Below are 26,589 nucleotides of genomic sequence, written 5' to 3'. Positions count from 1 at the left end.
TCAATCAAACCTTCCCCTTTTCAGTCATGGATACATAAAAAAAAGAAAGCATTTTCCCCTGCCAAATGCCTAAACAATATGGGTGTGATCTTAAAAGTAGGACACAAATTAAATTGAAAACACTTGACTACACTGCCCAACCTGCTTTACAAGTCTACCAAACAAACACTCGATTGACAAAAAAGCAGAAACCAAACAGTGCATCATATTAAAACCTCTTTATTTTCTCCCATAAACACATTTTAATGCAACACTGATTTTTAAAAAAACACAAAAAATGTGCAAGTTTGCATAGCAAAGTAGGAGTAATACTGTATTGTAACAAATACACAGTTGATGCAGATGCCTGTCAAAGTGGGATCATATTTCGAGCCTCTTCTTCATACATATCTGGTATTTCCCCCATGGATGAGGACACCATCCGCACAGATGTGGAACCACGAAGTTCTGCTTCATATTGGATGAGTTGTTTCCAGAAGCCATTGTTTGGCCTGGCCATAGGCCGACAGTTCTTGACCTTAGCGTGGGCCTCTACCAAGCTGGCACCGTGGTGCTTAATTAGAAAAGCCATGCAGAGCGCAGCTGAGCGGCTCACGCCCGCGTGGCAGTGCACCAGCGTGCGACCACCTTTCTGCGCTTCCTGCAGTATTTTGTCCGCCACGTCGTCAAAGTGGTCGCCGATGGGGGTGGATGGCGAGTCAGAAAGTGGAATTTGAATGTATTCCACACCGCCAAGATCAGGAATGTTCTTTTTGCTTTGAGTGGCGTTGATGATGCAGGTTATGTTATTCGCACTCACGAGAGAGGCGCACTTGGCCGCTCGGCTGTTGCTCACAAAAAGATATTCGGTGACCTGACACAAGCCGGACAAACCTGGAACGATCGGCGGATTCGACATGACACCACCAGGTAAGCGATGCGTACAAGTGAAACGCGTGTGTAAACTAATGTAAACTAATGGAAACATGCAAGACTACACGCCATGCAACGCGATATTTCCGGGTCTGAGATCTCTAAATATGTGCAGAATTGCACGCCGTCGCCACCGTCTGGCTGAGATGTCATACACGTGTTTATTTTTTATTCATTTCAACTTTAATTCATTCATTTTCTGAACTGCTGATCCTCACAAGTGTCGCGAAGGGTGCTGGAGCCCATTTCAGATAATTTTCGCGCACCAGGTTTAGGACACCATGAATTGGTGGCCAGCCAATCACAGGGCACAACGAGATGGAAAACCAATCATAGCTAGGGGCAATTTACTTTGGGATATGGGAGGAAACAGGAGGATTAAACATTCTGTTTAATCTGGCTATGGATTGTGAGTTTCTTGCTATTCTGTATCTGTTGTGTGATAGTCATTGAAGCTCCCTGGTTGTTTTTCAATGTCCAAAAAGTAACAAGGTGATTTCCCAAATATGTAGTAAGAAGTACACATTTCTTTTTACCAAATGTTTATTCAACCCCAGGTTCAGGTTTTGCATTTTGCTTTTGAGTTGTGGAGGCACGTGCATCCATCATCTCTTTTAATTTTTTGTTTCTGCTTTGTTTTACAATATCTTTGTGTGCATGTTGTTTCTGGGTTATGGACAATTCAGCATCTGTAGTGAAGTGAATAAATGTAGGTAGGTAAAGTAAAATATAATCAGAAAAAGAATTATATGCAACTCAAGATCAATCTAGAAAAATCCACTGTATAATCCTCATTATAAAATGGTATTTTCTTTTCTTTCCTTTTGAACACTTTGGCTTTCAAGGTGACCTTGCATAATCATTATTATCAACTTTTGATCTCATTCTCCACTTTTACAGAATTATTTGCCATGAAAATTCACAGAATGTGGTTTTTCAAGCCCTTTATGTAATATTTTGCTTTTCTTATGCAAACAGCCAGATTCCCGATTTAAGCGTGGTTTCTTGGATACAATTTTAATATTTATTATGAACTGCCTGAATTTTCTATCGACAAAAAATACCTGGTATTTTGAAGGTTTGAGGCACAATGTTACTACAATTGGGAAGAAGATTCAACAAAGTCCTTGCACAAGCACGCAAAGGACACGAAATCAATCAAAGGAGATTTTTACTTTGTCGCAAATTGCCTGTTTATACTCCTGTCCATATCAAGAAAATAAGTGTTTCTTGGTTGAGATAGTTGTTCGGTATGTTGATACCTGCAAGCACTCGTTGGTTGCCTGGGAAACAGATGGCGGATGAAGGGCACACATACAGAAGAGCACAAACCTGTAGCAGCAGCTGGGGAGCGCCTCCACTGACTTATTCATGTCGACAGAGCCCCTTACAGCCAACACCGTCCTTTGTTCCGGCGCTTGATCAACATTTTGCCGTCCTCCAAACTGGATTGTGCGCAGATGCTCTCAACACTCCCACTTGGTGCTTGCAGCAGCTCTGCAGCTAAACGAGATATAGGAGCGACCATTTCTCTCCTTTTACAGCCGGGAACAGCACGTTGCACATTTGACACGCTGGAAGCTCTGGTGATTGGACTAATACAATCACGGCAACGTTGTGCAACGTTCAACTTTCAGATTTCTGGTAAGGAAATATTCATTTTATATAGTGACATTTATTAGGATTGTGTGTGTGTGTGTAGGATAGACAGTCTTTAATTAAAATTCAGCAAGGTTCAACGTGAATGTGTACTGAGGCACTGCTATTATTTAATTGTTGAGTAAAACAATTATTTATGATATTAGATTAGATTAAACTTTATTCATCCTGTACTCAGGAAATTATACATTAATTTGTAGTATATTTTTCAATGTAACATCATTGTGCTAAAGTAGGCTACTGTAAATAAATACGGAGGGTCTTTTATTGCCAAATTTGCCTATGGTTCCTATAATATGGTAAATGGGAAATAAAAATAATTGTGTTTTATGTTTATACACTTGTATGATTGTGTTTTATGTTTATACACTTGTATGATTGTGTTTTTTTTTATTTTTTAGCACGATGCTGGGATTTACAGAATTCATCTTCAAGGAAAGTTGCCATGATGTCAATTCAGGCTACTGGAATGAGCTAAACAAGCTGGAAGGTTATGTTCCCATTATATCTTAAGCTTTGATTGCCATTGACAGTGATAGCTGTCCAATCCATTTAAACTGACAGAGCAAGCTGCCATCTCTCAAAGTTCTAATGGGTTGGACAGCCATCGCATTTAGCTGTAGCTGTTGAGTTATTAATTATTATCTAATTTTATGCCTTTTAATTTTAACCCATTTAAATAATGTCATACCAAAAACATTTGTAGATCATGGTAGGTAGTTGCAGCAGGATTCTAAGCGTTAAAGATAAATTGTTCAAGTTTTATTTCATTTTAGTTGTAGCTTTTATACAGCTCTGTGTTGTATGTCCCTGCCAGTTCCACCAATGGACAGCAGTTTGGCTCACACTTTTGACACATTGTGCTCACGTGCTGACTACATCGGTAGGATGGCTCTCCACGTGCTGCCTCTTATACGGTAAAGAGTGCCTATGTAGATTTGAACGAAGAGAAGTCCATCCCCCACTTACATTACTCAGATTTATTGTGGTTTGTAATTTTTTTGACTTTATATGTGGGGATATTGTAAATATCTAATATATATTTATTATAACAGAGCATATGTTTTACCATATGATGTCTATTACAGTAAAACATATATAATATAATATAGTATATTCAAAATTCATGTTATTATTGAATTCCAAAATATGCAATCTTAGCTGTTTGCGCTAGCTTTTATTCATTCAATGGAACGTTGACTGAGTCATTGCTTTTTCTCCCGCAGGGAAACACTGGAACTATGGCTTCCCTTCTAACTTGTACCGTCAAAGGATGATCAAGCTCTCATTCTTTTGTGTGTCAGTGAAATAAACATGTTAGAAATCAGCCTTCTACTCTTCTATCTAATAGAAAGACATCCAATTTTCAGCAGGGAAGAGGTGTCTGTCATATGACAAAATGTTGTCCATTGCAGGCATGCAAATCGCGGAGTCGTTCTATCAACCACATTTTGTCTCATGGAAAATTTGCTGCAGTAGCAGAACATATTTTCTGCTGTGTGTGTGCCCTGGCCTACTCCTGTTTCCTTGGTTACCTCTCCCAATTCTCAGACTCGATACAATAAGAACACATCTTAATTCATCAAAAGTAATGAATTATTGAGTGTCATATTTTAGAACTGCTACAATTGGTAAAAAGCCCTATCAGAAAATACATTTAAACGTTCAAATGTACCACAAATCTAGAATGCTCTATGATGATAATGTTTACTGTTAGCTTTCTCTTTATGTTCTGCAGTATATACCTGTATTGTATTATGTGGATTTCACTGTAGTAAGTGCACGCTTCTATGCATGTGCCATATTTCTGTGTCTTTGTGTGTCATTCTGCATGAGTATTGTAAAACTTCTAGATGCTAAATACACCAGACCCTGAAGAAATATTAACAATTTATCATCTTGTATTTTGCTATAGTTACTAATTATGTAATATTAGTTGACAAGTGGCCTATATGGAGGATCCTTGTGAATAATCACAAGAATGCCCCTGAATGACTAACTTGTTTCTACTTCATAAAGGATCATTCTGAACGTGGGGTCTGGTTTATATTAACATTACTCCTTAACAATACTAATTTTTGCTAACAGTGTGATGACTACTAACCTTGCCGCTAAAGGCTATTTATAGGCTTGTCTCTTATTCAATGACTAACCCTTGGTTCAATGACAGAACCCACGTGAAGCCCCTCGGTTGATCCTGCAACCCCTCTTATTTGGTTTATTCACCGGATCATTACAAAACTCCATGAGCAATAAACTACGGAGTGTATAACTTTTTAAAGGAGCATCATGTAAGATAGGGTGGCCCGGTGCAGCCAGTGGTTAGTGCGTCGGCCTCACAGCTCTGGGGTCCTGGGTTCAAATCCAGGTCCACCAGTGTAGAGTTTGCATGTTCTCTCCGGCCCACATTCCAAAAACATGCATGGTAGGCTGATTGGAGACACTAAATTGCCCTTAGGTATGGTTGTGAAACTGCATGGTTGTCCGTCTCCTTGTGCCCTGTCATCTGGGATAGGCTCCGGCACCCCCCTCGCAACCCTAGTGAGGATAAAGCGGTTCAGAAAGTGAGATGAGATGAGATTATGTAAGATTTGCACTGCAATTTGTTAAATGGTTCTAATAGACATTACAGAAACGTTTTTGGCAAATAGTTCTAACACTGTTCTCATTGGTCAAGATGAGATTTTCGTATTTTGAAGGAGCATTTTCGTCCTTTGTGAAAAGTTATTGTTTTGATTCCACCATTAGCCAATTACGAGATCAGTTGTGAGTGTGAACGTAGTTGTTCGTCTCATTGTGCTCTGCGATTGGCTCGCAAACCAAAATTATAGTGTCACCTGCCTAGTGCCCATAGTCGGCAGGGATAGGCGCCAGCACCCTGCAACCGTTGTGAGGATAGGTGGAACGGAAAATGAATGAATGAACTGTTGAGAAAATAATTTACAGATGCCTAGGTTGCACCGTACTTCTCAAAATGTGATAGTATACTTTTGAGTTTTCCTATATTACTTTCCTGTATGGCAAATTGACAGTAGGAATATGAACAGTGGCTATGTTTGTGCTAACATTTTGTACCATCTTAGTCCATTGACCATGGCAAAAATGGCACGTGTCTGTGCATGTAGGGTGGTCTGTAAAATAGAAGGAATTTAATTTTCTTTGTGGATACTATCAATGCATTACAAAGTGTGCTGATATACGTTGTCAAGAAAAGTAGTAGTTCCACTTGTTGTCATGGCGAAAGAAACACAAACGTGTTACTCATAACTTGGCCGTTTGTACTTTATCTTTATGTAGAGATGGTAAATTTACATTTTGAATATGAACAAAGTTGAAATGCTTGTGCTGCAATTGTTTTGCACCACAGGCATTTCAACTTTGTTCACATTGTGCACATATTTTGATCGGTAAAATGGATGCAGGAATAAATTGTGTTAGTGGATGCTATCAATGTATTAGCAAATGATATATTATTTCTCCATTTGCTGATATGTTGTTGAGAAAAGCGCAGTCTTGTGTATAGCTCCTTTGGGAAGGGTTTCGAGATTTGGGGAGGAAATGGCATGAGCCAAAAGCAAAGACTGTCTTATCATCTTGGCTTGACTACAAAGTCTACAAAGATCTTTTGATCGATGCTGAACAAAAAAATATATACATGATAAGAAGGTGTCATGTTTTTGGCCAAAGTAAGAAAACTATGTTGATTTTGTGTTCACTGTGTGGTCAAGCTTTGCAGATGAGTGCTTTATTGTCACCAGAATCAACGTTACTAACTCAATACTAACAATGGCACGGCTGCCAAATACTAACATCTCGATGTGCACAATCCTCAATTCGTTACACGTTTTCAAATCAATGTATCACCGGACTGAAGCATGGCCTGTGTAAAAATTATTTTCAAAATTTGCTAGGGAATTATTTGTGGCAAACTAGGCAATTTTAGTCTGCCGCTAACATTCTTGAAAACACTGTATGACAAATACTAACCCAAAACCTCTTGGTAACTAACAAACTAACAAACTAAATGAACTAACAAAGACACAGTGTCCAACTTTTAGCTTGGCTACTGAATGAGTCATTATGACATCATTTAATGCCATGCCATACTTGCATCACATATTGAGTGTGCTAACAAGGTTGAATGAAGTTATGTGGAATATGTGCCCAAACGAGTAAGTGGGTGGGCATATACGGGGGAGGGAATTTGTTTGTCTTTTGGATTTTCCATCCAAAGAATATTTTGAGTGCAATAATTACGAACAAGAATAACATACATAATTATACAATAATTCTTCATTCATTCAGGTGGAAATCAAAATGCTTCTGTAATGCAAAGATTTCAGCTGTAAATATAAATGTCAAAAATATTTTTCTTCACACAATGTCTTAATTGATTAGTTTTTGTCTTAATGCAATATAATTTTATTGTCGCTATACAAGTCATTCTATGTGCATTTTGTTTACCCCAGACTAATATTTGGTGCAATTAACCACCATTAAGCCTTTCAGACACTTTACATGTGCAAACTAATATTACCAAACAGTCATGTGTTTTGACAGTGTATTTTGTGTGCTTGACTTAATTACTCAACCAGACCTTCTTGCATTTGATAATAAAGAGATTTTTATATATTAAGACAGTGTTATGGCTATAGCTTTATATTGCAATTCTTTTAGGTCGCAGGCAAATGAAGCAAACTTGTTGACACCCTCGAAGGTGGCCGGTGGAAAACATGTTGGTTAATATCATTGTGTAGTGGCCCAGAAAAGTATTTAGTAGTCAAAGTATTTTTTGGAAATGCATCCACAATTTTCTTTGTATTTTTTTTTAAATTGGCACAGATTATTTAAAGGCATTTTGCCAAGTGCAAAGACAAGCAAAAAAAGGAAGAAAAGTAACCTACGTGAAAAAAAAAAAAGTGAAGTGATTTCAGCTCTGTAGTTTGTAACCTATGATGTGTCACAAAGTAACAATCCGGCCAAATGACAAATGTAGTTACATTATTTCTATTACCATACTAAAGTATGGTTATTACGCATCATTCATGATTGGATTGGATTGGATTGGATTGGATAAAATGGGCTCACTAAAATATTGCAGCGCCACATGCCTGAAGAGGGCACCCATCATCAAATTTTGAGGACGTTGGTGCTTGCCGCGTGTATTGGAATTTGAACGGCCTACTTCTACCACTTCAGGAAGCTTTATTGTCCCATTTTTCTATGTCGGAAACCTTTTTCGTCATTTAAATTAGCATGTTCAGTTGGAAATTTGTCTTGTTATAATTCAAGTTTCAACGTAAGAGTGATGATGATTTAATGGTAGTGACAGCAGGATTTTTTTGGTGCATGATAATATGTGGATGAATTTAAGAAATATTAAAGAAAAATACACTATAGATACAGCATTTGACAGCCTTTAATTTCCAAATGATATTGAAAACTCCCGCAGTCATTGATATTGCTCACAGCTGCAACAGGTGGTGAGGTGTCAGGGGTGCTACTCAGTACTTGCTACTAACTGGACAACACTCTTCCAGATGGTCTCAGATAGCTTATTAGTAAATCATTGGCAATATGCTTTTTAGGTTTTAACATGCATGCTCATTTATTTTAAGAATGAAAATTTCCCACTGATGTTAGTATGATTGTGTGTTTGCCTCGATCTATGCCACCTGTTCATTGACCTCTCGGTTAAAGCAGGATGGTCTCGGCCTTAACTTACCCATCACCCTTAACTGGTAGAGCTGATAGTTTGTGTACACTTTAGACAACAGAGTACTTGTCAAGAAGCTGAAACTCATCTCACACTCTCTTTTCTTGTATGTCTGTGTGTGTGGTCTCAATTTGTCGTACAACAGAAATACGTGCAAAAATACATCCTTTAAAAAGCCATCATAACTAGTATAATGACATTTTTGAACCCTTGATTGCTACTTTTCTTTCTATTTAACTTTAAATCTACTCTAGTTTTTTGTTTGTTTTTCATTGAACTGAACTGATGTGAATGTTTTCCCCCCAATCCTCGTTTCCAGTTCTATCTTTGCCTAATTCCACACTTGTTCCACAAGGGAGCACTACTCCCCCATTCCTTAAATGTGAGTTCGATGTGAAACAGATGACAGCGGTTTCCACAGGTATGGGTCGCGGGGCCCCGGGGTCTTCATGGGTCATCCATAATTCACGGCAGCATTAAAAGCACAGTCCTAACACACACACAATACCCTCACAGAATACCCAGGCTCCACTTAAAGTCTTAAATATCACACACACGCTCCAGTTCAAAGGGAAGTAGTCTGGCATGAAAAGCATTAATCGACTTAATGATGTTTTCTGTTAAATGGTTTAACATTTGCCAGTCTTTGAAAACATACTCCTTCACTACGTATACTACATACAATGTGGAGCAAGACCTAAGCAAAGAAAGAAATCGCATTTGCTGTCTCAAAGTATGACAATGTTTACATATTTGTAAAAAGGTAGGTGTGTAGTAGTAGTAAAAGTGGTGCTGCTTCTTTACTGTAGAGTTTAAAATTGTAAATTCACTAAAATCTTTGTAAAGGGTGGAAAACATATACCTATATGCATATACTTTTTTAAACAATATATTTGACCTGTAATACATTTTGATAAGATTAGAGGCATAGAGCAAGCATGGATTTTATAAGTTAAGTATTTAAATACTAATAACTTTACAGTTTTATATGTGACCAGTGATTGACTAGCAAACATTCTTGCTTGGAATCTGCTTTTAACCCGCAGTTGGCAGTAAAAGACTATTTTTTTCTAAAACTGCATTCTGTTATTTATGGATGGATGAAATCAAAATATTCTATTTAGAGAGCGAATTTGAGAATATTGGGATCTCTCTTTCTCTCTCTATCTTTTTCTTTTTTTTTGCAGACCTAGAATACCGACGGGCCGTGACCCTAGTGAGGATAAAGCGGTTCAGAAAATGATATGAGACCTAGAATACAATATGTAATACAGTCATACTGCATGACAACTTTAATAACCAGGAGGTATAGCTTTATATCTGTGTACAAGCTTTGTATTTTTGTAATTGCACATAGTTGTACAGTATGCATTCCAAACTGAGCCCCAGATTTCAGAGATTCTGGCTTGTACTCGTTATTTGGGGCCCCAAACTCAGTCTAAAAGACCACGATTTGCAGTTGAGAGCGCAGAGAGAGTTAGGGTGAGGGGTTGAAATATACAATAGAGTCTTTAACAGAGGGGCAGGGGGAGTTTGAGAAAATGGTTTGCAGACTTTTAAAACATTTGAAGAGGAAGAAAATGGCTATGAAAAAAGGCAATGAAAAGGTCCATCTGTGGCCTCAAGCTACTGCAGGTTCATAAGAGTAACAAATCTAGAGGATAACACGGGTCAGAGTTTGCAGTAAAACCCAAACCCAACATTTGGAAAACTCACACTTATGCATGTTAATGCAAAATAGCAAGATTCATACAACTTAACTTTTAAAAGTTAAATCTTTTAATGCCATCTTTTCACCGAGCACTATAATAGTGTGGAAATGGTGATATTATTTGTATCACAACAGCCTCGTTCTGAATGTCTTTCTAGCACCTCTGCCAGATAAGCCAACAATTGAAGAAAGCCAATCTGTCCTATGGACTGCTGAATGATGGACAGTAATTAAAAGTTAACTAATAACCTCTTCACACCTGACATTTCAACAGAGAGGTCCTGGACGCTATTATCTACGTATAGATTAAACAGGGTAATTGGCAGGAAGATAGGGTTAGGAGGATGGCGAAAAGAAAAAAAAGAAGCCTGGACCATTGCTAAACCATCAAGCCAAATATCGAAGTGACACACTGATTTTGGTCCACTTGCTAATGTGACAGGAGTTGAGCTGAATTGAAATGCTAAGTGAAGTCTATCTTGATGTGGTTAATACCGGAGCAAACATCAGCCATGAAAAATAGCTTTAATTTCATAATAATTGCTTGATAGACATGACTTGTTAGAGACGGCATTAGGGTGAAAAAAGACGGCGGACAGTTCAGGATGAAAGTAGAAACGGGTTTGAAATCGTTCTGCTAGTAGAAGCAGGCGGCGATAGAGTCGATTTAAAATGAAAGTCTTGAACATGAGGTCACTTGCAAGACTTGCTGATTCTTTTGGAAGTTTGTCATTCTTAATGCATAGGCTCATTGCCAAATGAAATATTGTTTAAAGATAGACGTTAAAGCATTCCTGAATGGTGTGTTTGTTAAAAAATAGGCAAAACATCTGAACATTGGTGGAAAATAAGCAGTTTTTTTCTGGTTTGCACGAAATGGGAGCACGGTTTGTAAAGCTGCACATGTCCGTTTTCTTTGGCTTGTCTGGTTACCTCTTACATCCCAAAAATAGGCTCTGGTGAAGAGTATAGATTGACAGGATACAACAATCTATATATGCATTCAATTACCATTGGTTTTGCTTGGAAATACATTTAAAAATAACAAAATCATAGATATTTTCATTGCTTGTAATTGAATTGGAATATTAGTGAGAGTCCATGTGTTTATTTTGACAGTGTAGTGAAAAAATACAGATTAAAGATCCTTTTAAAAAAATGTTCCTGATCTCGATAGATAATATTTTTTCTGCAAGTCACTTTTTTCTATCTTACAACTTTTCTATAGTAATTCATCCATCATTTATTGACAAGACAGAATATGGGGAATGGGGAGCGACACATTACGTCATGCCGACCAAATGGTTTGGTCGTGTGTTTCGCATCAAGAAAAAATGGCACGCAGCTGCAATATATAAAACAACACGTTCAAAGCAAACTATATTCCCTTTCATCTGAAAGATTAATTTCATTTTTTCTCATGACATTGGTGTAACATACTACAATAATTCACCACAGCTGACTTTGTGACGACTGACGTACAAGCAAACAACATTTAGATTTTAGACAGACATGTTCCCAGCAGCGTTCCTAGAAGATTATGATGGGTTCCCATAGAAACCAGTAGATGTCCCTCTTGTGTTGGTGAGAATTTGAGCTGCACAGTAGTATGTGACTATAACTACTTGACTCCCAAAACCTTTAAATACATCCATCACGACAAGAAGTACTACTTTGGAGACCAAACATATTTCTTCTCCTTTTCGGCATCTCTTTCTTTCGTCTTTAATGCTTTTTCTTTGTTCTTCATTATTTCTCTGTGTGAGAGACTATAATAAGGTATCATTTTACTGTTTGTACAAGGGTTTTGGGTGTTGGTAACAGGTGTAAGGGTAAGAGATCCGTAGCTCGAGCAGCAAAGACGAGGAGAGGGTCACACCCCTCCTTTTTCAGGCCTCGCAGTCACGCCAGCCATCGTCCTCTGATGGATTGCACCACCATTCATCTACATTATGTCACTGGCAATGAGCTATCACTTCAATCTGGCCTAAAACATCCACTGGCTTTGTTTCTGTTGACACTCCTTAAGCACTCACTTCTCCTCCTGATTACTGTCTGAGGCCATGCGAGTGGCAAGGCCAACTCTTGATGTCTGGAAACCTGTTCTCCGTTGCTCTAGCTGTTGAGAAGGATTTACATTTGAATTAAGAAAAGCTCAAACCAATATGCTCAGGTCATTTAGAGGCCATTTAGATGCACCAATGACCATGCCTTCTGAGGGTGATGGTGAATCCGGCTTGGCATGCTCAGTCCTTGGCCATCGGGGCTGGCGCTCGATGCTCGCTTACCCATGCTACTCCGTCGACCAAATGTCCGTCGACCAAACGTCCGTCGACCAAACGTCCGGTCACGACGCTACTCAGTCCTGGCATGTGCTCCCTCAACCCTTATCTCCCCAGAGTTCCCCTTTCTTCCTTGCCCCGTTTGCACTTCCCCACCTCTGTGCTCACACTGAATTCCCATGGCTTCAGTGAATCACTTTTAAAATGTCTACTTTTGAAAGAAAGGAGAATAGTCACAGTTGGGACAATGTCGAAAGACTGACTATGGATGTACTATGTATGCAAAAGACAAGTGCATATTTTGCCAGTGCAAAGCAACCACTTATTTTCCCTTTACTCCAATGGAGCACTCATTTTGATAACTGCTGTGCATTTTTGGGGTGAATTAGTGAAGTTAACTGTTCCCCTTCCACAAATGATTTTCTTAAAAACAACACTCAGAAATCGGATAAACATAACACAAGTAAAAATGAGGAGCGAGAATGGGAAGCAAGTACTGATTTGTGATTTTCTGTTTAATGAGCCCATTTAACCTGTTTCTAGCTTGTTATTTCACAGAAACAACCGAACAAAGGTTTATATTGTAATATTGGAGTTGTTAAGTGTACCCAGGGAAATATGACTATGGATCTTTAAAATCTACTGTTTATGCCTCCCAGGCATTTTTTGAGTTGCTTACTCAAAAATACTAGAAGTGATTGAAATGATGTGTCTTACCTAGTGTGGAATTCCAAGTTTTTGGAATTGCACAATACCCATGCCCGTCAGCAGGTTCAATTGGATTATAAAAGAAAGTCATTTCACAACAATTGCATCATTCTTTTTTAAGTCTAGACATAAGACATAAGTCCTGCCAGCCTCCATCTCACGCGCTAGTGTGTCATCTCCTAAGAGAATGCCATTGACGGAAGTCACCGTGTAGCCAGTACAAAGCTTTCGCATTGGTCCATATTCATGAAGGTGTAGCTATTACTGACATATTTTCTTATGGGAACAAATCACCACCAGTAGCGACTAAAGCAGACCGTCTCAGGAGCTTTGTTGGATTCAGCTGATGTGAGATCAGTGTTGTTTATGCTGTCATCTGTGGAAGTTCCCATGGACTGGACACATTTCAGCCTTTCAGCTCTAATGAAAGTCACTGCTGATCATGAAACGGAAGAGTGCAGACAGTAACTGTATTATTATTTTTAAAAATTATGCTGAATAAGAACATGTGAAAGTTCAAGCAACAGGATTGAAAAGTTATATTTGGACATGTTTTTTTCCTGTTAGCCGACACAACATTGGTTTTACCGTGGTAAAATGTTAACATTTGCAAAACATTTAAAACAATTCTCAGGTGTCTCCAGCACCCCCTGCGGCCCTAATGGGGATAAAGTGGTTCTGAAAATGAATGAATTTTATGAGCCTATGATACAATGCATTATAAAAGAAAATGCTTGAACTGCCTTGTTTGATTTAAGCCTTTTCTATTTTTTATTTTTATTTGTTACATTTTTACATTTTTTAACGCCTGCTGTTACTTAGGTAGTGACATTTTAAATGATTTCAATTTCCCTCTGTACTTGATAACCATAAAGTAATGCCAAATGTTCCTTTTGAAGACACCTGACAAAAACATCAGGTAAGAGGTGCTTGGAGAGTTGCCCTGTCAGTTAGTGACGCTTTATAGATACTGCTGGAATACGTGTAAATCTGTCAGGACGCAGTAGGCAGCACAAGAACAACACGTCGGCTTTGCATTTGCTTTGTCACTACGTACTGTCTAAATGATTTTAAGTTTAACAATGCATCTGCTTGACAAATATTGTATAATTAGTGAGATAACCGAGCCTTAGCAGTGGAATAAAATCCAAGTGAGTAATACAAAATCAAATTCTACTCCGCTGAAAATCATTAGCTCACATCTTGAATCAAAAATACATTAATTATTCAATTCAAGCTTTGTTTGTTTTTCGAAGCACTCACTGCCAGTCAACAAAATTGTGCACCCTTGGGACTTTGCACTGTACCTGTTGTGTTGAGTTTGACATCCAGTCATTAGCGGTATTTGTTTGCAGGTAAAACAGTATGAATGCATTTTCTTTTAATTCACATGACTGTCACATATTTTTTTAGAAAACTCTAAAACCTTGGTTTAGTTTTTTTTAATTCACATTCTTGTGGGGAAAAGAACCCCCCCCCTCCATTGATTTGAAATGTTTTTGATCAGTTTGAGCAATTAAAACTAATTGCCTCTGATGTACATTGACGTTAACAGTGACGATTGTTTACACTGACAATTTTGTCTTTATTAGTCTTAGGATCAGGGCTTTCTTACAAATACTCCCTCTGCTGAACAATGTCATTGGATTCGTGCCAGGTTGCCAACACATAGAAGGGAAGGTTAGCAACAAGTCAATCACTGCAAACAAAGCAAAACAGTGAAGGTTATAAAAGTGCTGTTTGAATGCAGATGGTGACACGCATGTTTTGTCGACGTACTTTAATCTGCTTTCCCATTCAAGTAGTATTTTGCAGGTATTCCTCATTAGTGCTGATTTAAACCACAGCTAGGTGAAGAATACTAGGATGGCTCTCGTACTCTCCTCCACCATTCACATACTCGTATAGTATACTGCCCTGCACTCCCTCTCCTATTCCTACCCTTCTTTCTTTTTTTTCTTCTGTCTCCTTATTTGCCTGCCGCTCACAGACAATGGGGCCCTAGAGAATACCAGCTTGTGCTGAATTATTCAAATCAGCAGTGGCAGCAAGCTGGAGAGCAAAAGAGAGCGGCTAGGAGGTAGAGGAGACTGAGGGTGCAGCAAAGTGAAAGAACCCGGTATGATGGCAAGGGGACGTCGAGGAAGAGAAGAACAGTCAGAGATCGAGTGAACGCCAGAAAGAGAGACAGATAGGGAAGTGAGGCCTTGGGAAAAAGTGGAGAATCTCTTCGTCTCTGCATGCAAATCGCCTTTTGCTTCGCATCCCCTCCCTCACTCACCCTCTCTATGAGTCACCCCCTGCCCTTCACTGCTTCATTAATACACATCTGTACCCATCCCCGCTGCCTCACCTCTCTCCAAGAGGGAAGAAAAAAAGGGGTGGGGGTGGCGCTAGCACGGAGGGTGTGAAGTGGATAGGTGTTCGACAGAAGCGGCGTACACTTGGCAGGAGGAGAATGCTCCGGTAATTAGCTTGCACCGGTACAGATAAAATAAAAAGAGAGAGGAAAAAAAATGGCAAGATGAGGAGAAAGGGAAGGGAAGCACTGAGCAAAGCTCTGAAAACAAGACTCTTGCTGGGCTCAACTCCCTGGAGGAGAGACCTGGACATGGCAGTGTGCAGTGGGGAACAAAGGGAAGGAGAGGAAAGTAGTAAAAAAAAAAGAAGTGGGTATCATTTTGTTATGATGACATATGCCGGTTATTGGAAGATGTTAAATACAGATAGTTTTCTAGTGAGACTGCAAACTATTCCGTTTACTTTTAAAGTAATAACAAATCAACGGATCCAATCATTTTAAATGATGCCAAATGTAGTGAAGATCTTTGAAAACAGAACAATCACAGACATTTTTGCAATGTAAAAGTCCTGACATCCCAAGCCATACCATTCCACTTAAGTCATTAAAAGTGGGTATGCTGAAACAGTCATTAGGAGTTCATAGTAATAGATAAAAAGTATGATCAGTGGAAATTTAAAAAGCCGTCTCAGTTCTGACCTGAGACCAGAACAGCACCAATGGTGTGTTTCCATAAAATGGCTCTATATTTGCAAAGCAAGTGTAGAACTGCTTTTGTATTAAAACTGTTTAAATCGTGAAAAAAACAAATGTTTCGCACACACCTAACCTAAATTAGTTTTAGTCATACTCCAATAACATTTACCATAGAAGAAATCATTGAACAGGCTACTAATTGCATATATAATTTATTTTAATGGCACTATTACACCAAAAAGCAAGTGGGGTTTCTTAAGGTAAAAAATATGTGATTTTCAACAATAATCAAATATAAAAGAGGCTCTCAATTGCCCAGTGGGAGCAAAGGGCAATGAACTTAAGTGTGTCTATCTTAACAAATTAACAATGAACCACTCAATTTAACACTTGTATTTTTTTTTCATGCAGAGCTTCAAAACTGCATTTAAGTGGAGACAAAGTCTGCGTGTATCTATCAGTGTGTGTGTGTGTGTGGGTGTGTGTGTGTGTGTGTGTGGGTGAGCAAGACAACTTGACCCTTGAGTTCTTTGCTGGCCTCATTAGCAAGAGGACTTGGTTCATTAAATGATGTGAGCAAGCAGTGTAGTCTGAACACAGATCTCACACTAATAGGCTGCCTGCACTTCTGTTTATTCTTTCTAATGTTGTTTGACTGTTTTGTCTGTCTGACGGATGTGTAATATTTTAGTGGTGTTCTCAAATTTTCAAATTCTCCAAATGTCTTATGGTGAAAAGCATGTATAGTACACATATATGGCCTTTAATTGGTCGCGACATCTCTTTGGTATTCCAGAAATGAATGCAAAATTATTGCATACATTCTAAGATATGAAGTCAAGGCTTCTTTAATTATGCTCTGTTTTATGTGATAGATTATGATTAAGTGACAATGTCGTGTTACTCCGCCTGTCATTGTCTTAGCTGATGCACAGCAAAATGAATTTTAAGTCTCATTGGTTGGATGTTGATGAAAGACATCATCGAGATCATAATGTACTTCAAAGCTTTTGATTTTAAATATTGATTCGGGTACCTGTTTTCAGTTAAATTGTAAATGAGCCAATTGGAATTGACAAAGAAGATCAAGTTCTCCTCTTTCCATGTTGACAGCATTGGTATTGCACATGTGAACTCATTCTTGATTTTGATTGGTTGTGAAAAGTGACATTGAAAAATGACAAGGGTGAGTGAGCTGTTTTCAGATTAGTGGACGATGAGCACACCACTAAAAAAGTTGCACCCTAAGTTTGTTGACTGAATTCAGTTATGAACTTGCAACATTAACGGCATTTGACAGCATGGCACTATTGCAGTTTCTCTTCATAAAAATGTAGTAACTGTCTTTTGTACATGCAGTAAAAGTAAAATGCTAAGGCTCATCGTGGAGAAAGTGTATTGCCCCCAAAATCAAAATAGTATTCATGTCTCTCTAAAATCAAAATAAAAATAAAAATCAACTCCTGTAATAGTAGTGTTGAACTTTCAATCACCTTTCATTGAGTTTACAAAAAAATTTGGACAGTAGAATATTATGAAACTCTCTCATGATTATATTGACATATTTTACCCATTTCTAGAGAATGTTCCTTTTTATTCCTTGCACTGGGCAAACGTCCAAAAGCCTCATGGCAAGCAAGCCTACTTCTGATACCATATGTATCAAAGCAGCACCCACGTTATACTAAACCAGCAGACGGACTGCACAGTATGGCAGTCAGCAGAAGTACACAAGTGGAGGACGTGTAATTCTACATAAAATGCAACGTTAACTTTTCAAAGAACAACCTCTTTATAGCCATGAACACATTTTAAATGTAGTGCAAAGAATGTGACCTCTGCATCTACCCATTAGAGTAGTTGAGTTAGCAAGCATTTTTGCAGTGGGCAGCCTTCCAGCCCCCTTGGTCGTCTAGTGCTATGGAGGTCGTGGGAATTAACCTTGAGGCCACTGTCAAACATTTACAGCGGAATGCGTATACCAGCTGGAATAGCTCTTTATTTCAACTTCAAACTTATTTATCAACAAGAAAAATGACATACAGGTTCAATTTAACTGAACAACAATCCAGAACATTGTAGGATTGCAAACTAGCAGAACAGCTGTTTTTCTGTGCTTTATAAAAGAAAAAGGAAAAAGCTACCTACTGAGCTTAGCTAATACTTTCTTTGGCACATTCTCCCTCCGTCACACCAGTGAATCATACATGTGAGTATTAAGTGGGACTGTCGATGGTTTTAAATGTTCCGCACTTATTTCCAGAGGTAGGAACCAGCCAGTTGTCTAGGTCATCCCCTTTTCCCACTGCATTTAAAGTGTCAGCTCAGAGAACTCTACTGGGAACTTATTTTGGCAGTGTCGGCATCCAGGCTCAGGTGGACCACTGATGGGGCCGTCTGCCCAGAAGTCCCCATGAGGGCAGGTAGGATGGGTGAAAAGAGACAGGTGTGTTTTTGATAGCTCTCAACAGACCCCTGGACAGATGCCCCTACACCAAGGATAAGAGAATACAAAAACATGCAATAGCAGAGAAAGAAAGATTAAGTCAATAAATCCCACGTTCACATGACCTGCATTTGCAAGCATAACCTTGGAAACCAATTTACAATTTGTCCCCTCAATGCAGAGAATTGCTGCAGCGATGCATTTATGTGATATTAACACACACATTGTGGCTTCGATCACATTGATGTGATTCGTGGTTGGTTTGACACAAAACTCGTCATTGATAAACACTTATATTTGGAGTCATTCCTTTATACTAAAATACATAGGAGCAAAGACTACACCTCAAACTAGTAACACTCATGCCAACACGCCTACGCTTAACTCTTGACTGCGCCAGACTTGCGACACGCTCGAAAATGAAGCCATTTAATTTTATGGCAAATTTCATTTTTGGTGTCTGGATATGAAAATCAGTACAAGATGAAGACATTCAAACAGCTTGATATAGGCAGCTTTTGTTCTGTCTCATTACCTCGGTAAATGTAATTTGAAGAGTTTCAGGAGACACAACCGTGGGAGTGCATACACTCCCTGGGGTGGACTGTGCTCTCTAATGTCCGACCAAGCTGGACTCCAGAATCACCCAATCAGTCACCACTGCGAGTATAGTAGGGACAGTAATTACTAAATGCGGTAGGACTGAAGGTCATGGTTTGCTGATGGTAAAGGAATGGTACTATATCCCATGGAGTTTACTTTTTGTTCTTTAAATGTTGCCGCTGATAATGACTGAGAAGTCATAGACATTTCTGAGCTTTTCCCAAGTGCAAACAACAGTTTGGACAAATCCTCTTATTCAATGTTGTGAGCAAGAGAGTGAACATTTATGACCCATTTTGCCATTGCAATATTGTATAGCAATTCAGTATCATGCACAACTTGAATACATTGCTCCCTCTATTGCAGCATGATCCATTTTATCCATGTGAAGTGTCTATGTGCCGTGGATCATAAAACAAATCATCGTTATAAAAGACATAAATACATTTTGCAAGCAGCATATAAACGGTGGCAAGACAGAGAGTTTAAAAAGGAGATGCTATTGCTATGCGGGCAGAGCTTCTTCTGTTCTTCTTCCTCTTTTACGGTTTGACCTTTCGCTTAATTGGCTGCTGTGTCTTTACACTGAGATTCTGTTGGTCTCGAAGCCAAGTCATTTCATTTCTTCCTGCTAAATGGTCTTCCTCTGACCCATAAATATGAAGTGCTTTAACCTTTTTGAGTGCTCCCTTTATAGCACTCTTTTTATTCTTTTACTATGCAGATGAGATGGGTTTTCAAAATTCACAAAATCTGGTGGCAGTCATGGCTGCCATTTGTGAAATCCCCTTCCTCACATTTGTTTTTAAAACCCAAACTAAGCACCAACCATTGTTGTATGTTAATTGAAATCGAATCATAATTTGGTTCCAATTACCAAAATGTTCCATTTCCAAAGAATCTAGAATCACCAGAGTTGAAAACCATGTGACATAAATCCAGTGCCTTATTTTAGCCAGTTACCTGTAAAAGACATTAGATGTACATTAATCACGCATCTGTAAAGCTAAACAATGTTCATAATATATTTGTTGAAGTGTAGGTGTGTGCTTGGGGTGTAATAGACTTGATGTATTGATATGTTTATTTCAATTTATTTCAGGACCTCATCCTGTGACTCTGACCCCCAAAATCAATACCTTCATTTATGGTCCAGCACCTTCAATCAATTTTGCGGCGTCTCCTTTCTGCGATGAACTGCCTCTGACTGGACACATGTAAGTAGAGCTCCACAGCTCTTTCCATTTCTACTGCTGTTTCTTTTTTTTCTCCCCTGACTCCTTATCTACCACCTTCCACCATCATCACCTCATGAATGGATGCTATATAGGCAGTATAGACACAAGCTGAACAATGTGTATAGCCATTGGCAAAAGGAGAAAAGCCCATCTTGGACTAATGTAAATTGACTCTAGTTCTGTCATAAGTGCCCCATCTATGCTGTGAATGTACATCGCTTTGTCAGTTATGGGAAAGTGTGACGGAGTGTGCTTCCTCCGTGTTGCATATGTGATTTTGCACCTTTTGCTTTGGAATCCTGATCTGTGCTCAGGCTTGCAACCTATTGACTAAGCAACTTTATTTCAGTTGATATTTTTGGTTTCTTTGGCTTTTAGTGAATCATTCATGTCAAGAATAGAAGAAAGGTAAACGTAAATCCAGGGACGTGTGTTTTCTGTCAAGCCATAAAAAGAGCATTCAGTGGAGGTCTACCTTTATACTTTAATTACGCTACACATATTAGGTAGACTGACTTAAGAGATTATTACAAAAACATAATATTTCATATTTCACACTGACAAAAGATTATTTTCCCGAGCCATGACCTTTTTACTTGTATAAATATTTCAAAAGAAATAATACTATTAGCACGGTCACTTGCAAAATATGCAAGTATGTCATTGAATGCCTTAAATGCGTAAGTGGAGTTGAAAAAGGTTGAAAAAGAGAAATATGTATTATTTTTTGCGTGGAATTCATGTCCTGACAGCATTTTATCCTATGATACAAAAGGCCTACCTGCTTTTTGAAGCAGAGCTGTACAGTTAAATTTATTGTAATCCGTAGTCTCATTGTAGCCATAATGACATTGATGGTTTTTGAAGATGTCACATTGGCCATTTTTTGGGCAGCAATTGCTTGTACAATGTCACAAGTCAAGCGTTCCCAATTGATAAATAATCTCTTCTAGCTATAGCTGTAACCGATTAAACACATCTCGTCTTCTGCTAGTTTGATGTCTCTTGACATAAACTGACACAGGCATTGTAACAAAACAAGACTTTAGCTATTAAGTGACAAAGTAGGTGCTTGGAAGAAAAGCATTTGGGGAAGAAATCCACAAAGGCTTGTGCTTCTTAAAAAGCATGCATGAACTGGCAATATCACTCAAACAGGCTTTTTTTTCCTCCTGTGGATTTATTAACCAATTTCCACTACCATTGTCTTTCACTTCAATCTCAAAAGTGGAGGTGCAGAATATAGGGCCTGCAATCACCCAAGTGTGTGGTGACAAAACCTCCTGCGCTTGCACCTGGAACTCAATAGATATTCATGAACATTCCCGTATTTAGAGAAGGAAATAACTTAATACCGACAGTGTCGATGGAATAATAGCCATTTCCTGCCTGACTTGCAGCCCTTCTGAAATGAGATTGCACCGGACGTCATTTTTCTTGTCTGCTGGGTGTTTCCACACCGAGGTCTACGGCTGCGGCTATGCGCCCTGCATTAGCAATGAGCCACAGATATAGATAGGTGCGAGAGCGAAGGGTGGGGTTGGTGGAGTGAGACAGAGAATGACTTAGTGAGACAGGTGGACTTCAAGGACCAGAGATTGAGGAAAGACAAGAGTGTCTTTTGGGTGATTTACCTTGAATAAAAATAAACTATGGTCTATTGCAAAATATGAAGAGCAACTTCCACCAAAGAACAGGGTGGAATTGACACATTATAAGTGATGCCAGTTATTGTCCCTAAACTGATAACCAATTCAGGGGTGTATCTGCCTCTTGTCCACAGTCACCATGGAAGAAAAATCCTCCTATTGCTATCTGGCTTTGACTAGCATATCGTTCTTCATTTACAGAAAATTATTATGGCAAATAGAATTCATTTCATGGAACTGTAAGCAGAACTGCCGCTGCAGGATAAACTGTAGCTATTTAGTCATGGCTAAAACTGTGTGCCAACACAATGTTTTTTTTATTTTTATTTTTTTCTCCCCATATTAGTGTCTAACTAGACATTGAGAAGATTGTCAATTTTGAGTCTACTTAAAGGGTTACTTTCTGCTGTAACCTCTAAAAATAAAATTAAGCAACTAGCTTTCTACTCTAGTAATGAACAGTAGCAATGTTGTTTGGATATTAAGGGATATCAGTGTCACGTGATCCAATTTTAGGTTTCCATTCTGTATGCATGACCACAATTTTCTCGGAAATCTAATTGGGCTGAGGGTCCATGCAGTGCTACTCACCTCTTGCTACCTGCTGTTTTTACACCTGTTCAAATGAACTTTATGATGGAAGAAAACAAACTGCACTCAAGGGTGTCAGTGTGAACTCACCCTTAGTCTTATGAAAAACCTGAAACACTGTCATATGAACAGCGTGAAGCATTCTGTGCAACTCTACAAAACCAGGAAAGCAAATCCTTTGGGGAGTTGAGAAATGTTTTGCTGTTAATTGTTTCCCCCATTTGAAAATACGGAGAGGACATACTTGATTTGTTGACTTTAAGATAGTTTCCTGATGATTGAGCATTACAATAACAATACCTTGACACTTTGTCACAAACCAAAAACAAAGTAGGATGCTTTGCTTAAATTTATTCAATCGTTGATACCTCAGAGACATGGTCCGTGTGAGCTTGTCACACACCAGGACAGAAAGCCGAGCAGATTGCACCACTACTTTGTATTCCAAATTAATTGGCCTCCAAAGATCGCCCTCTGCCCCTCACTTCATGCACATTTTCTTCGCCTCAATTAAAGACAGAAACCTACATAGTGTCTAACCCAGTGCTCTCGTTTATACTGACCTCCAGGTCTAGGTCCAAAAGCAAACTGGGCCTTGACATCTGAATCAAGCAAGTATTTATGTATGAGGAATTAGCGAGAGGCTGCATGAAGAGGTCGACTTAAAAATATGACTGATCCTACTCATTATGTCTTTGTAGGTAAGTCATTTGTCTGGAATGAACCATTCTGGGTTAAGGTGTGCCTAATGATTGGAAAATGCTTCACCTTTATACTGTATGTTAACACGAAGCTGGCAACGTCTTGATCGGCAAATCTATGTGGCTTTGTTTGACATTTTAGCGTTTTAATAGAATATATTTGCAGCACTTTAGTTTCATGTGTGAGTTTTGTTGTAGTCTTTAAATTGGAGTGACAAAATTCACAGCATGGTAGAGAAGCGAAGTGATTCTTTTTGTTGTTGTTCTTGTTGTTTACACTGCTACGTTACACGATAGTCTTCCCATTTTTTATCAAAATTGAGAAGATAAAACAAGATGAAAAGGAACACTTGAAAGGTTTTTCATCAAGCACTATTTGGGGAAAATAGTAATTGAGCTTATCGTTAATGCAGTTTCACGATTTTTAAAATCTAATTAAAAGAACACTATACGCTGTTCAAATGTGCTATCAGTTTAGAAAGGCAAAGGTGAGCTTCCGTTGTTATTAACACCAACAAAAGGCCATCCCCGTATGTCTACTTGTGTGCGTGTCAGTCCTTGCTTTGTTTTCAACGACTTATTCAACTGTTCCAGCTGTCCCATTCACACGTTCTGGAGGCTAGTATTTTCATTTTCATAATTTACCATTAGAACCGCAATTAGTCTTCTTTGAGGATGTACTATAAAGACTCTTGGCAGTTGTTCAGCATTAATGTTTGAAACAAGATATTCAAACAATAGTCATGGATGGTCAATATGTCACAGAGGAGTCGCCCACTTGCTCTTGTGTATCAAAGTTACTATCTAAAGCTTCACTTCCACAAACAAGAACTTCAACTTCCATTCTCTTGCTAACAATATCGTCTTCACCCTTTGTGTCAAACAACATCTGCCTGTGGTTTCTTGAGCAGTTAATGAATTCCAAACAAAGTGAGAAGAAAAAAAAGCAGGGCATCTCTCCTTGCTCTCCTCCTTTCTCTCTCGAACACAAACAACACCATTTCCATTTACAATTTCAATTGTTAATTTGCATGAGAAAAATTAGTTGGGTGACATGCGTGGTGTTTTTCCCCCCCTCGCTTTTATTTTCTGCTTAATTTTCCCACTAATTATAAGCAGCAATGGTGCATTATTTACATAAATAATTGTTGTTCCGTCTGTTCCGTCATATTTTGCTCCATTCTTTGTGTGTCAGAGTTGTTTTGGCATTTGTCGTCCGCAGGGGTAATTCTCCTTGGAGAACATTTTCAGATCTCTCATGACTGAAATATCTCGGATCGGGAGTATTTTTTATTTTTTTTTGCCTGGTGTTTGTTATGGTGTTTTGCTGTCCTTTGTTCAATAAATAGATTCATCCTACACTTTACTTCCCCTCAAAACTTCTAGCTCTCAGAAATATGTCAACTGACAACACCCTTTTACTATTTTTACTTCAGAACTGAACACATTTTTCAGTTTACAGGGAAGCTTGTGGTGTAAAGTATCAAAAGTAGACCTTGGAAGTCAGCCGCACGAGTCAAAATGTTGTTATTTGTCTCCTTTTTGTTACATATTAGTTTTCTTTCTGCGGGTGCAGCAGAAGATGGTCTTGTGTTTATCATAGGTTGAAGGGAAAACTGACCTAATGTTGCCAAAAGGGCTTGCAGATAAATGATGGGATTGTCAAACAGGTTTCAATTTTTATTTCACTTTGTCTGCGTTGAACAATCGACAAAATAAGATAAAATTGTTCCACAGTAATGTGACTAGCCTATCTGATATATAATAATATGTCCACTATTATGGTTGCTTGCAGTTGGGAATAGTTAAAGGTTGTAATTACCAGGAAATGAAAATCTCAACAGAACTGTCGATTATTGAGTTTATTATCTTTGTGAAGGGAATGATTGACTCCATTTCTTGTGTTAGGTTTCATTGAGTTTAAGGATATGTGCCAAGATATGATCCTTATTATTAGTAAGAGTTGAAAGAGCATTCTGAACAGTAAAAACTGTATAGAAAACAACCTTTTTCAGGGGCAATTTGTTTCCCGCTGTCCGATTTTTGCACAACTCGGCAAGAGTTGTCCAATTTGTTTGAACTGGCAATGTTGGTGATGGATATCCATTTGATGTTGACTTGAAATTATCACCCCTAGTGTCAAAAATGTTTAGAAGTCTATTTCCATCAATGGCAACCAATGAGTTGAAAATGAGATGACTTACAATGGCTGCTATTTAAAAAAAAGTAGATAGGTGAGAAGTTTGCGAAGTGTTGGTTTTGGGGGAAAAAAGGTGTTGGGGTTGATATGGTGTTCCACGATTAACGATTAGACGTTTTTTGCCTCATACATATATATATATATATATACATACATAGATGTCCTTGGAATATCACACCACCTATATACTATATACACGATATCACACAAACTAATATTTCCTTTATCATTTTTTTAATAAACAAGACAGCATTGACCTTTTCAACATCACCTTTTGCACTTCTCCGATCAGATGTGCTGAGGGGTTGACACGTTTATCAGACACAAGCTCAGTGAGCGTTGGCGCTTGCTATGAAGGGAGTGTCAATAAAAGTGTGATAAGTGTGAAAGTGTGACTACATGTGTCTCCTATCTACTTGTCACTCCTCTTCCTCACTTACGCACACACGCGGCAACCTTTTTCTGCCTCCTCTCTGTCACCAGCAAGTGTTTTTAAAAGGAGGAGGATCAAACAAAGTTAGAAAATGCCTGTCTGGCGTTCATCTGACAGCCCTGCATCCTGAACCCTTTTAAAAGAATGTTCTGAGGGAGAGAATGGAGGGAAAATAGGACATGTTTCACACAATTTATGCAGCGTTAATTTCCCAGCCCCCGCACTGACTGTTTACAGAGTCCTGCACATCTCAAACCTCCCTTTCTTGTTCTCAAACTACAATCTCTCCTTTACTTTTTACTCCCACCCCCTGCACTTTTTCTTGGCTTATGTTATTCTGATTTTTTTCCCCCGGTCTTTTTTTGTGTCACTGGTGAGGATGCTCTCCCTTGGGGTGGCTAAATTTACATCTCTCCATATGACAAACACAAACAAAGAAGCAAATAAATCAAATGTGAAAGAGGCGGTGGGGGTAGTAGACGCAAGCAGGGAATGTTTGTCAGTTTCAGAACATATACTATACAGAAAATAAATGTATAAAAATCTCCCACTCACCAGTCTCCTTAGGACATATATTTTCCCTAATCCAATCCAACAGAATTCTGTTTTTTTTAGTATAATCCAAAACAAGCCTGTGCTTTAAACAAATTGTCAATACATTTTTTTAATGATGTGGAATCTGAACTGTTCAAGACAATTTAAAAAAGGGTTGTGAAAGGGTATGCATAATTGAACAGATCAA

The 26,589-nt window shown here is 38.6% G+C and overlaps 1 protein-coding gene and 2 long non-coding RNA genes across 4 annotated transcripts in view; 2 read left to right on the top strand and 1 right to left on the bottom strand.

The window, feature by feature from the left end:
* Positions 1-203: 203 nt before the first annotated feature.
* LOC144075028 (dual specificity protein phosphatase 18-like) lies at positions 204-1,410 on the bottom strand. Its single transcript, XM_077601803.1, has one exon. The coding sequence runs from the start codon at positions 965-967 to the stop codon at positions 350-352; it is 618 nt and encodes a 205-aa protein (XP_077457929.1). The 5' UTR covers positions 968-1,410; the 3' UTR covers positions 204-349.
* The window catches only part of LOC144075029 (uncharacterized), a 150,744-nt gene continuing 124,536 nt past the window's right edge, over positions 382-26,589 (top strand). For both annotated transcript variants that reach the window (XR_013300450.1, XR_013300451.1), the window contains exons 1-2: positions 382-909; positions 20,138-20,252. This is a non-coding gene — a long non-coding RNA (uncharacterized LOC144075029). The remainder of the gene's footprint in view (positions 910-20,137; positions 20,253-26,589) is intronic.
* On the top strand, positions 2,203-3,898 carry LOC144074680 (uncharacterized). Its single transcript, XR_013300354.1, has 3 exons — positions 2,203-2,556; positions 2,973-3,488; positions 3,798-3,898. It is a non-coding gene; the product is annotated as an uncharacterized LOC144074680 (long non-coding RNA).

The sequence above is a fragment of the Stigmatopora argus genome, chromosome 5 (assembly GCF_051989625.1).
Source record: "Stigmatopora argus isolate UIUO_Sarg chromosome 5, RoL_Sarg_1.0, whole genome shotgun sequence".
NCBI classification, from domain to species: domain Eukaryota; kingdom Metazoa; phylum Chordata; class Actinopteri; order Syngnathiformes; family Syngnathidae; genus Stigmatopora; species Stigmatopora argus.
Note: the sequence above shows the minus strand (reverse complement) of the source record. Positions and strands in the feature narration are given on the sequence as shown.

What these genes read in the sequence shown, in the direction of transcription:
- LOC144075028 (XM_077601803.1), bottom strand. Translation starts at nt 967, where the DNA reads ATGTTTCCATTAGTTTACATTAGTTTACACACGCGTTTCACTTGTACG.